The sequence below is a fragment of the Thrips palmi genome, unplaced genomic scaffold, assembly GCF_012932325.1.
Source record: "Thrips palmi isolate BJ-2018 unplaced genomic scaffold, TpBJ-2018v1 HiC_scaffold_19, whole genome shotgun sequence".
Classification (NCBI taxonomy): domain Eukaryota; kingdom Metazoa; phylum Arthropoda; class Insecta; order Thysanoptera; family Thripidae; genus Thrips; species Thrips palmi.
The window spans coordinates 14,473,744-14,487,234 of record NW_023144628.1 but is presented as its reverse complement, the minus strand read 5'-3'; the positions used below and the strand labels follow the sequence as shown (position 1 = coordinate 14,487,234).

At 43.1% G+C, this 13,491-nt stretch overlaps 1 protein-coding gene across 1 annotated transcript; it reads left to right on the top strand.

Annotated features, from left to right (window-relative positions):
- The first annotated feature begins 486 nt into the window (after nucleotides 1–486).
- Nucleotides 487–7,536, top strand: LOC117646381 (zinc finger protein 414-like). The gene is made up of 4 exons (XM_034387266.1): nucleotides 487–504; nucleotides 1,290–1,418; nucleotides 3,815–4,047; nucleotides 6,428–7,536. Exons 2-4 carry the CDS (start codon nucleotides 1,355–1,357, stop codon nucleotides 6,740–6,742), a joined length of 612 nt encoding a protein of 203 aa, XP_034243157.1. The 5' UTR covers nucleotides 487–504; nucleotides 1,290–1,354; the 3' UTR covers nucleotides 6,743–7,536.
- Nucleotides 7,537–13,491: the final 5,955 nt, after the last annotated feature.

The window sequence follows — 13,491 nt, the reverse complement described above, 5'->3', positions numbered from 1 at the left end:
ATTTTAAATCTATTCATTTTGATATTCTCTGCATTTGAGAAGGAGATTGTAAACTTTTGTAGATGTACTGTTGTACGATATATTCAATTTCGTTGTCTTGTAATGCTCTGCCTCGAAACTGGATTGTGCGGGCAACGTAATTGCAATGCAGTCATTCTTATGTGTGTTCATTTTAACTCAATGTGTGTTCTTTTTTGTATCAGACGCGCCTCCATGACGAATCCTTTTAAACCAAGTGTGACATGAACGATATTTGTAACAGACATAATTCAGTGAATGGTAAGGAGGCGTTACCATCCTCTGAAGTACTTCCGAAGTCATCCTTACTCAAAGGCCTGGTGGAAAATAATTCTGAAGAGATGCTTCGTTTTCAAATGGAGTACAGGAAAGGATGTTGGACTGCCAACTGCACTTCACTAATTACTTTTTTTTTATTCCGCAGGTGCTTAACTTGAGGACATGAAATTGTCGTAGCAAGAAGTACAATTGTCAGACCATCGTCAGGTTTTGCTATATTCTTAGAAGTTCCAAGTGATGAATCGATGGATATTATGTGATTAGCCTGAGCTACGATTTGCCAAGCACAGCACAAGGCCAATCTGCGTACTGTCTTACACACGTCCAGTGTTTTTCTGACCTGTTCTTCATTTTGTCGAAATAAAAACCGTTGTTTTCAGCTCGTGTGTAGGGGTGTTGTAGGTTGTGTGATGTTTTGTCTGTTGAACCTTCAAATTGCATTTCGTATCTCCGTTCCTTGTTTTGTTATGCTGTTTATGTTATGTTGTTATACTGTTATGTACATGTAAACACATTGGGAAGAAAGCAAGCTCAATTCAAATGTCCATGACACTTAAGGATGCTTCCTGAAAGAGACATCTTATTTGTGTCGAAGAGACTTCATTCTTAATTTACCTACTTACCTACTTATTCACTTTAGGATCTTTTGCACGCTTGGTACACATTTTCACGTGGATCGGCGGAGTGTGCTTGTCTCAGTACACTCGAATATAAGGTTATTTGTCCGCACTCAAGCTCGCTCCAATGTACTTGTTAGCAAGTGCATTGTTAAAAGTGTTCTTAGTACATAGAGGACTAAGTAGTGATGGTAGTATGGTTGTATTGTAGATGGTTGTATTGTTTGGTCATGTTTTCCGGTGGTGGGCCCTGCCCCTGATACCTTTCCCGGTGGCAGTGGGTGCATGGCGTTCGTGCATGACTAGAGCCTGTGCACGACGTACCGCGTTGTCTATTGTGCTCGACGCTAATTCATCTTCGCCCTGTCACTACAGAAGTCGTCCGCAATGGAGCCAGACTGATTCCCCTGGTGCAGCGACTGCACCTGGAGTCCGCCCTGATGCATCGCAGATTCAATGTCAACGGCGTTGGGAAAGGCGCCCGGCGTTTGTCTGCTGAGAAAGGTGATAACTGCTTTTATTGCTCTGTAGTTTTTCGTGCACACAGTGCACTGTGAAAATTTGTTGTCACTTTGTGACAAAATCGCGGATGACATTTTCATTTCATTACTTTCAAATCATGACAATCTCATCACAAATTGATGACGTTTTCATCAAAGCTCCTATACTTATTGTATAGGCGTGACAACTATGTCATCAATTTTTTTTTATGACGCTCTTGTAAGGAAAATTGTCCTTGAAATTTTCATCAAGTGACGATTCAAATTTTCAGTGTGCTAGCCAGAGGCAGGCCCAATTGACTGTTGAAAATTCCTAGCAGGCTGCTTTGCTCCGCACAGCAATAAGGCCTACGAAGAATCACTTCGTAATACGAAGAAAACGAAGGCATTGTGAACTCCACTAAGAATTGTTTCGTTTTACGAATCAAAACTCTTCGTGAAAGATTTCGCCTAAAGAATAAGAATCTATTCTGAAGTGCCCTCATCCTCATTTTCTTCGTAGCTACGAAGCAAAAGCTTTCTTGACTTCCCTGAGTGCGAAGCTTTGCATGAAATCAAGCAGTCACGTGCAATCCATGTGAAATCATGCGTAACAGCGCGCAAGGTGCTGCTGAATGCACAATTCGAGGGGCCTATTCAAAAGATCTTATCTGGGCGTTCCTCCCAATAGAATCTTATGTTAAACGCAGCTGACTAAGTCACAAAGGTGACTGGTGACTTGCATTCTGTTTGATCATTAAATACAGCTCGATACAGCTACAAAACATTATCATTTTTGATCAAATTCATGAATTTAATTTAAGTGCGCTTAAACGTGAAGATGATAGATGGAAGAAACCAATAGTGCATGTAGAAATATATTCAGCTTACTCTAGTACCTGTCCCAAGTGGTCAAACTGAGTGAAATTTGCCTGCGTTAAGATAAGATTCTCGTGAGGGGAACGCCCCTATAAGATCTTTTGAACAGGACCCCTCGAATTTTTGCTCAGCTACGCACGATTTGTGCACTTACGTTTGCAAGTCAGTTTGCTTATCTTTTTCTAATGTCCTCGGTTGTAAACTAATGATTTAAGTAGTGCGTCATTAAAGTGTTGGCAGACTACTGCCCTTCCTTGTGAACATTTGTTTTGTTGCTGAATGAATCCCATGGCACTCCCGGTCAGCCTCAGTTGAGCGGGCTGTTTATTAACAGCAAAGTTTACGGTAAAAGCGGTCCCTGCACTGCAAGAAAAAAAAAACAACAAAAGTACACAAACTCTTGGCAAATTTTTTTAAATCAGAAATAGAGACCACTAAATTATGCATATAGAATCATCATTTTATGCGCCACATTTTAACCCATTTATGCGGACTTTATGCGCCTAAAAATGTAGTTTTATGCGGGGTTTATGCGGGTAAAATTGTGGTTTTATGCAAAAATATGCGAAGGAGGAAAATAGGAGCGGAATGACAAATAGTAGAATTAGCTCATAAAAAAGTATTTAATGTTATTATCACGTGCCCCCAAAACACCACCACAATATGAACAACACTTGCGTCTGTCAGCAAACTCACTCACTACTCGAAGTCCATAACCTCGTCGAACATGCTGGAACGGGCGAGAACGCGAGACGGGTGGAGGGGGCGAGGCGGGGCGGTGGACTGCGCGACGTGACGAGTATAGAGTAGGCGCAGGAATCAAAGGGCGCGTATTTTTAAATCGGTGGCGCGTCAAAAGCTGTAAATCGGCGTATTTTACGGGATTTTGGAGGCCTAATAGGTAGTTTATGCGGGAATACGTGACTTTATGCGCATAATATGCAAGTATGCGTTATGTTGCGTTTGTGCTTAGATTATGCGTCATTATGCGGTCTTGTTTCCGGTGTAGACCTACTTAAAACATGTTAAACTGTCTTTCTTTTGTCTTTTTCTCATACTTTAACAAAATATGCGATTATGCACGCGCATAATTTAGTGGTCTCTAATCAGAAATTTATTGTACTTTCAAAGTACAACAATTGTTCAAAGAACAATGGATCCGGCATGACGAGTGCTGGGCAGTCCAGGCCTCGTTGTGATTCGTATAATTCTAGTTGTACTTTTTCCAACCCTGTTGTACTTTCATTGAACAGTTTTTGTTGTACTTATGTTGTATTATTCACACTTTTCCTTGCAGTGTGGTTTTCCCTCTGGAACCCTCTGGAACTCGCTTACGTCTTTCCTATGGGTTACGTGGGAAAACCTCGAACAGTTATTGCCGTGGGTGGTTTTAGATGGTTAAGTGAGGCAAAGGCAACCAACCAGCCACGAATTCGGCGCTTATTTTATCAACTCAAGCGGTGTGGAGGTTTGCAATTATTTGGTTGCAATCGTCATCCTTTTCTAACAGTGTACCTTGTTGTCGGCCCGTCTTGCTCACAGGGTCCACTGCGTGTGCGTCACGCCGCCTCGCCGTGAAGCCCGACTTTGGGATGAGGCACTTCGGCGCTCGCGGCCCTCTCCTCAAGTCGCTGCCGACGCCGCAGGATCCGCCGCCGTCCGTGACCCCGCCTCGCGAGAATCCGTCCGTCTCCGCACCGTGCGATCAGGAGGCAGCCGGGCAGGACGCTGCCGCCCATCTGCAGCCGAGTCTAGGAAGCAGGGATTCATCTGAGGTATGCAAAACATACGAAGAAAATGAGGGCGTTGCACAATTGCTTCGTATTATGAAGAAATTCTTCGTATTACGAACAGGGTTGCCACAAGTCTGGAAAACCTCGAAAACCTGGAAAAGTCAGTTGATTTGAAAATGGTCAGGGAAAAGTCTGGGATAATTAAATGAAGTCAGGGAAAACGGAAACAAGTGGCACAAACGACCCTAGACACCTATTTCGTTCGATAAACTCATCACTTAATATACCCAACTGCTGGAAAAAGTATCCGAAAAAGTCAGGGATATACACAAAATAATGGTCTGGAAGTCAGGGAAAATGAGAATTTCATACATTCTAAACGTTCTACACTGAAGATTCTCCATATTATGGTGAAAATGTTCCATATTATGGTGGTGCAGCTGACTTCGTAACATACCATTGCGAATTCACTGTACCTTATAGATATTTTGATGAATTTTGTTGGTATTATGGAAAAAATCTCCGCCATAATATGTTTGTGCAGCCTTTCACCGTAAGACATTTTCTGTGTATCTGTGGCAACCCTGACGAAGGATTCTGCTTCATAATACGAAGCATTTCTTCGTCGATTTTACAATGCCTTCATTTTCTCCGTATTACGAAGCTCTTCTTTGTAGACTTTTTACTGTGCGTGTTTAAATTTGTGAAATTACGACTAAATTATCGTTAAATTTGCACCACGATATGATTTTAAAAATTTCAAACACGATATTATTATGCCCGCCTGTTCTTTTTAACTTACAAAATGAATTACTGTATTTTCAATTAGGTGGTGATTAACTCTTGAGTGCTTCATGTGAACTCAGCATATAGGATGTAGTAGCTTAGTAAAACAAAAACTTCCATTCTCGAAGAGAATGGTTCAGCCGTAAGCCAAATCACTTTCGCCTGTTGCCGCGAAACGAGGAATTTGGTCTAGAGTGTCTTACGATAGACAAAATGTTGGATGACCATGCTGTCTGTAACTGAATCCAGTTAGGTGAAATTCTCAAAGATCAAAGATAGAAGTGCTCGTACCATCTACAGGAAAAAATTGTCCAAATTTTTTTTGACAATGCGTACTGTTAAAAGGAATAATAGAAACAGGCGTTATGTGACTGATGTTTTGTCGTTTTTTAACACACAGTTCCTGTTTCCAAACAGACTTCCGTATTGGAAACGCATTTTCCGTTAGCTAAACGGTATATTTTTGGTCCAGAATTAGTCTTTTTTTCTCTTTGTTTAAAAACGGTGATTTGCCGTTTGTGAACATCGGTGGATGTAAACTTTGCATAAACTTTTCCTTCTAAAATGGCTGGATTTTTCACAGTGCCCTAAGGACACGCTTGAGGGCACTCCGTAAATCGAAAAGCGTGCATTGTATGCTTTAGCTGGAGCATGCCTGCCAATCACGCACCAACCAGTGCAGACATGCCACGTACACGCACATCTAGTGCACAACGGATAGGGAGTTTTCTGCATCTTTAAGCGTGTACATGGCACATATGCACCTGGTTGGGCAAACTTCGGCAGGTATGCGCTAGAAGGGGCTTGCTCGCAGGCATGCTTCATCTGCACTCTATGTGTCTTACAATGAAATTTGACCTATGTTATTCGTTACTGTGAATTCGGCGCAAGCATAATATGAAGCAATATCTTCGTACTACGAATCTTGTTCGGCTTTTTCATTGTAGGATATGAAGAGGAACCTTCGTAATAAGACGAAATACAACCTTATTATGCTTGCGCCGTTTCCTTCGTATTATCACTGTGGAAAAAGGCTGTTAACAGATTGTGATAATTTTCCGTAGCCCCCTTATTAATATTCTCCGTAGGAGCGTACAGTCTTCTCCCTAGGACCTTACAGTGTTCTCCGTAGGACTCTACAATCTTCCAAGCCCTACGGAGAAGACTGCACGGTCCTACGCAGGATGTCCCACAGAGAAGACTGTAAGATCTTACGGAGATTATTGATAAGGGGCCTACAGAGAATCCTGGTAAAAAAAATTAATAGAATCTTCCGTACCTGTTTGTCACAGTGTATGGGAAATTTCTTCGTAAGACATTAAGAGTGTAGAGCATGCTATGTGCGCTGTGCGCTTCTCGGTTTGTAGAGCGCACCGTAAAAAATTCCGTACTTTTGTACGGAAATGGTACAGAAAAATATAGTACGGGAGTACGGAGAAAAGTACGGAACGTCCGTACTTGCTCCATTTGAACCTTTGTAAACGGGTTCGGAAAACAAGTACGGAAGTTCCGTAGTTTGCAAGTGCGGACGGTCCGGGCAAATTATTGACCAGACATTCCGTACTTTTTCCATACCATTTTCTCTCAGTGCGAGGTGGTTCCCAATGAGCCTACCGCAGTGTGTGTGTTCTTCCAGGAGTCCGAGGCGGCCGAGGACGAGGCCGCGGGTCCCGCCAACCGGGTGGGCTGGTGCATCACGCCGGGCTGCGACCTGGAGTTCGCCTCGTGGGCGGACCACGTTGAGCACCAGCGGGAGGTGCACTGCCTCGCCTTCCGCAGCTACCTGTGCTCGCTCTGCCTGGACTGCGTCAGCATGTACCCGCACATGCGTCGCCACGAGCTGGTCGCCGAAGACTTCCAGTGTGCGTCCTGCTCGGCGCAGTTCGTCGACTTCAAGAGCCTCCACCGCCACGGGCTTCTCTTCCACCGGCTGGAGCCGCAAGACGACTAGGATGCTCGTTATTCTGTTTGTTACAAGCGTAACTGTCTAGTTACAAAAGTAACTGTCTGCTAAGTATACGCTTACAAATGCGTGCTCGCAAGTACACACTTACAAACGCTTACTTTGCCAAATACACAAGTACCAATTGCCTACTTGACAAGTTCACACTTACGCATTTGTAAGTGTGAACTTGCCTAGCATGCAATTTGTAAGTGTGAACTTAGCCAAATACGCGTTTGAAAGTGTGTACTTGCAAGCATGCATCTGTAAAGGAGTCCCTAGCAGACAGTTAAGTTTACAGTGAATTTCTTTCCTTTTCGTCATTTTCTTCTTGGTTCAGTGTGTAGACTTAAAAAGCCTACACCGCCACGGACTGCTCTTCCACCGTGGAGCCGCAACTGCTGCCTTGACCAATAGAATGGTCAATATTTAATGTATTATTTCTTTTCTTTTTGTAGTTTCATTCTTCATTTTATGTTGCGTACTTGGGTATGTTATGCATCATGTTTGTGATTTAAGAAGGAAATGTTGGTCGCGGTGTGTTAATTTGGGTGGGGACAAATACAAGTTTTTTTTTTGTTTTGTGGTGCAATGGCATTTCAGCCGCAATCATTGGCACCTAACACTTGTTTAAATTCTATGTTAACTGCATTGTGTACTAGGTTGACACCTGAAGTCGTTCTTTTTGTTTGTTGTGTGGGTCAATGGCATCCAATCTTAAATAATTGATACATGTTTAATTTTCATGCAAACAATGTTGTGTACTTGGTTTTGAAGTCATAAATATTATTTTGCACACTGAATAACACTGTTGCTCTTTACCCAGAAAATCAGTTCTTGAAACAAGAACAATTGACTTCATTCAAGCCTCAAATGTTCTCATCCCCAGCAAGTTCCATAGGTAAGGGAGAGTGGGGTAATACCGGACGCTTTTTTTCTTTTTGGTCTTTGAGCTTGAATATGCTTCTTGGGTCAAATGTTACTACAGAAGAGTAAAGTATGGACCTTTACCTTCACAATGATATACATGAAAGCCAAATCTCAGCAACGGTTAGGGAGATATAGGCGCCTAACAAAAGCCCTGCACGTGTCCGGAATTACCCCAGGCTGGGGTAATTCCGGACGACCTATGGGGCAATTCCGGACGACCTTAAAATTTGACACCACTCGAGCTTACTTTCGCTTGTTTTGATGTCAGGCATGCTTTTAGAAGGCGTACAAGGACATTTGCTGCGAACTGAAATGTTTGATTATTACTCAAAGCATATTATAAGGAATAATTTCTATCAAAACCCCTAAGTTGACAACACTGTCTTGAGTAAAGCTCTTAAACATAGCTGCAATGCTACTTTTCGTTCTTTCTTTATCCTTCTTAACGGTGGGGATGCACGTCCACAATTTTGAACCCACTACCTTAACATTATGCGGGAAATTGAAGAAAATAACCCTTATTGTCCGGATTTACCCCACAGGTAGTGAAAACCTTTGATGTTCAACTGTAAGAAAACGGCGAGCCATACGAGCACGCCCGAAACGCCAAAGTAAAGTCCAATGACCATATAATATGATAAAATTTTAGTCATGGGACTGAACTTGATGGTAAGGTACGATAAGTACATGGAAATACGGGGGAAAGATGCAGCTTTTGCCTATTTTTGATGGTACTCAAAATTCGTGAAGCGACCACAGCCAAATGGTTTGACCTCCTACCTTGGCGATTTGGAATTATCATTATTAACTAATTATCTTCCTCTGTTAGGCGGGCTTTTGAGTTATCTTCACTCAAACCCAGTGAAAATCGAAGTGTCCGGAATTACCCCGTGTCCGGAATTACCCCACTCTCCCTTACCGTAAAAGCGGGTAGTGTGATACAGACCACGGTGCTTCCAAGCATCAATGCGAGATTTCAGCTCGATTTATAGAAATTAAAGAAAATAGATTTTTGGCATTTTCTAACTTTTAACGATACACTACAGCTGTGGAGCATTAAGCGGGCAGCAGCACTTTGTGCTCGTTTTTTTTTCCTATTATTTCGATTTTTCTGTTTGCATTTAGATAAAAAAAGAGTTGCATGAATCTTAGAAACGAACGGCGGTAACCCTGTAAAAGATCAGACTTTACACAACAATTTAATTGGTTTAGCATTGAGTGAGGTATTTCAATGAAACACGTAAAAAATGTCGCTGCACATCGGACAAACTTTTTCGTCGTCGTCGTCGTACGAGGAGTTCATTACACTTCGTGATGAAGGTAATGATCACGCCTGGATCATTCACCAAAGCATTCTGCAGAGCTTGGACTACAATGAGGTTCTTGATTCCACACAATAACATTGCTAGCTTCAAGATTTATTTTTTTAGCAGATGATACCTTTACTTTAAAACGTACCTAAAACTCCAAGACACCATAAGGTAAACAAGGTAGGTTTACGCCAGACCGCGTCTTGTCGTAACAGGCTTCGCGATGTCTCGCGGTCTGTTCCTCCAATCCGCGCCTGGCGCAACCTACCTTGGCCTGCGGCGCTAGCCTGCCTTCGTCAGGCAATGCTTGCCCATCATCAGTTACTTCTGATTTGTTGCATGCTGGGGGGGGGGGCTCCGCCCCCAGACCCCCTTCACTCTTTAAAGAGTTGCTTCATCTACAAATTACACGACCTTGACCCTTGTAACTTTTCAACTTGTCAGGTTGGGGGGCTCCGCCCCTCAGACCCCCCTTTCATCAAGACAGGAGAAATCTACCTGCAGAAAACTCGATTTTTCGCCATTTTTAGGTGTTTTTCGGCTATAAAAAACTGAACCAATTGAGCTAAGAAAGTGAAATTTCGCGTGTGCCGAGTCAAGAACAAACCTAATAAGCCTGCAAAATCTCAGCCAGATCGGCCGAGCCGTTCAGGAGAAGTAGTGTACACAGACAGACAGACAAACAGACAGACAGAAAAAGTTTTTCAACCCCACTGGAGTAACAGGCTTCGCTATCGCTCAGCCAAAAAATCAATTGTGAGTCACATTTTTGAGAATTTCACATTAAGGCTTTTAATTCTGACCTGGTGACAAAAGTGTATGTGCGGCCTTTAACTATGGTTAAGTTTTACAGCATAGCAGCCCCGTCTATCATTCTTGTTTACTAAGCTGCGGCTGTTTTAAAAATAGTCTGTTTTGGCCCACAATTGATTTTTCGAACCAGTTGTGGGTCAGCATTGTGGACGCTGCGGTGCAAGAACTTGGTTAACGTTGTTGCTCAACTTGTTAGTACTGATTTTCTCACCAGAAATGACAACTCGAATGACAAGTTGCAAGGCTGTAACAGAATAATTTCTGGTTAGTTGAGAAAAATAAATTTAGAAAAGACAGATTGTTAAGGGAACCAGTGATCTCTGACTCAATTACTTTAAAAATCTACAGATCTATAGAGCCTTTCCCGTAGTGGAAAAAGTGGATATGTGAATGAAAAGAGAGAGACTGGTCCCTTTATGGTGATAAATAGTTACCTCTCTTAACAGGGCAAGGCTGACGAGGGGTATTCAGATCTAAAACAGAGAGAGCTCTACGAGTGATACAGCTGGCAGCAGAACTCTCTTTTGTAACTTGGATAGCTGTGGATTTGTCACCACAGACAGTGGAGCTAGGACCACAGGAAAGTCTTGAAAGTTGCATTGAAGTAGAGCTGGGTACAAAGGCATGTCCCGAAGGTTGCGATACAGAGGAGCTGGGTTTGAAGGCCGGTCTTGAAGGTTGTGCAACAATGGAGCTGGCTCCAAAGGTAAGGGAGGGTGGGGCACCATGACCACTGGGGCACCATGACCACCCCCCTCGCTCTCGGGAACTACTTTGCCGACGGCAACCGGTCGACCGGACTTCCGAGAGAATAGAATTCTAACTATTTTCAGCCAGAGCCCAACCTTCTAGCTTCAAGGGTACGACCATAGCACCTCGCCGAAATTTTTGTTACAGCGTTTTGGCTAAATTGGGCGTTTTTCAAACCTGAAATATTTTTTCTCACTCTCACATTTGAGGAGATAAGTTCGATGTCTTGTTTTTCTCAAAATGTCGGCTCTCCGGCAAAATATCCAACATCACATTTAATTCTAAGTAGCTTTTTGCTTGCTCGGGGAGCCTTAGAGTCGTAAACTGCATTGTGGGGAGCCATGGCCACTTTTTAGTGGGGCACCATGACCATACATATTTGAGTGTTTTTTCTCATATTTTGGCCTGATAATGATTTATTTTCGTCGAAAAATTTGCTCTTTGCTTCTGAAAATGTATAAAGGTTGAATAATTGCTGCAGAATAGATAGTTTTACCACAAATCGTGAATCACCAGGATGATTAAGAGTGGTTCTGAAACTGAGACTTGAAATGGTAGTTTCTCTTGCACTAAATGAGCTCCAAACCGCAAAAGTTGGCCGCGAAGGCGATCCGTGGCTACTTTGCACCAAGATGGCTCTGGCATTATGAGAAACAGCATTTAATTCACTTGTTTGCAGTGTAGTAACCGCGGTAATTTTCTTAAAATTTACCAAATTGAAATCTGCATACGAATTTGGATTCGTCTAAGCAAGATGAACATAAAATGTTAACACATGTCATAGCTTTGGATGTGAAATTTGAAAGCCTCAGAGCGTTAACTGTATTAAGCCGTCCATTTTAAGGCATTTTAGAACCATTGATACTTCGAAGGTTTTTACAGTGTTTTTTTAGTTAAGTTGACTGGCCTGATGGTAAGGACAGCGATATAAACAATTTCAATGAGAATACTGGTAGAAAGTACACTTTTTTGGGCCAAAAAATTACTATGGTCATGGTACTCCATAGGTGGGGTGCCATGACTACTTTGCGTTTTAATTTTCAAAGTGTTCTGTGAGCCTGCCGTGCATTGCGGAGTGTTCTGTGAGCCTGCCGTGCATTGCGGACAAGTTCCAATGGGTGGAAGAGGTCCATGGAGGTCCAATGAATCCCCTCATGCTGGAAACTTAACTTTTCGAACCACACGGTGGAGTAGAGGGAGGCACAAAAAAAAGTGGTCATGGTTCCCCGCCCTCCCTTATGTCCTGAAGGTTGCGAGACAATGCAGCTGGGTTTGAAGGCCTGTACTGAAGGTTGCGTAACAGTGAAGCTGACTGCAGGGGCATGTCCTGAAGGTTGCGTAACAGTGGAGCTGGGTTTGAAGACATGTCTGACAGATTGCATACCAGAAGAACGGGGTATAGAGACTTCTCTTGAAGGTTGCATAACAGTAGACCTGGGTACAAGGGCTGGAGGCTGAGGCTGGAGGTTGAGTAAAAGTAGACCTGGGTACAAGGGCATGTCTTGGAGGTTGAGTAAATGTAGACCTAGGTAAAAGGGCATGTCTTGGAGGTTGAATAAAAGTAGAGCTGCGTACAATGTCATGTCTTGAAGGTTGCGTTGCAGAGCAGCTGGATCCAAAGGCACCTCTTGAAGGACCCGTAAAAATGGTTGTACCTTCATCTAATAAGTCAGGAGATGGAATTTGCCACTCATCTTTATCAACTGGTGTGATACTGCTGCAGCTGTTGACCGAAGCAACTCTTGCAGGCTGGATAGAAGTTAACGTACCTTCATGTCATAAGGCATCAGGTGGAATTTGCCACCCATTTTTATCCACTGGTGTGCTGACTATGGAGCTGATGCCAGAAGCAACTTTTGAAGGCTGCATATAAGTGGATGTACCTTCATGTAAAATGTCAGGAGATGGAATTTGCACCTACCTTCATCAACTGGTTCGGTGGCCAAAACACCTCCTGAAGTTTGTAGATGGAAGACAGTGGAATCATCTTCATATAATATGTTAGATGGTGCAATTTGCCAGCCATCATCAGCGACTGGTGGGCTACAACTAGAGCTGTTGACAAGAGAAGAGGTGGATCCAACAAAATGCCTTGAAGGCTGCTTGGCAGTAGAGCTGAGCAGAGAGGCGAGTCTTGAGGGTTGTATGGCACTCTGACGGTACACACGTCTTGAAGGATGCATGACTTCACAGCCAGCATTAAGTGCCATGGGATTTCTGATCTGAAAATGAACCGGACAAATGAACTCCATTTGGAAGTTTGATAATGTAAATTAAATAACAAGATCAGGTTACAGTACATACCCGTGCAGGATCAACTACAGTGGTGAAGCCGCTAACACGATACCAGCCCCCCATCAGTGTCAATACCCTGCGGTCGTGCTCGGTTAATAAATCCATGGGATTCGGCCCTCCAGTCTGAGCCAGGTGGTTTCGAACGGCGGCAGCAAGCTTTTTATCCCCTGCCGCTAATCATCCCAGTACTGAAACAAAAAATTGAGTATAAGAAGGCTGTGAAATATTGTTCAAATTTATATTGGAAATACGCGGAACAACTTACTTTCATCCACTTGCCAGTAGTTTTATGAGCTCCTCTTTCTATGTTGTTTAGGTCATTAGCAAGGCCCTCCCATTCGAATCTGGCGTCTCGACGACCTTCCGCAGTCCCATACTCTTTTTGTGCCAGCATATTGGCCGGTGTTCCATATTATCAAGTAAGTGAGCTTTTTGGTGCCGAGTTGCACGTTCCGCAGGTGGTATCCAGAGGTCCTGCAGAACAAAGCAGTAAAATAGAACAAACGCCCACAAATTTTGCTAGAGTTAGCCCACAAAACAGTAGTTGTTAAGGGTCAACCCTAAATGAAGGAGTTTGAGGGGAATATCTTTCCAGTGCATATCATAACCTCCCTCGAGACCATTTGTTGCGTTTTGAAATGGACTTGAGTCAGAATGGAA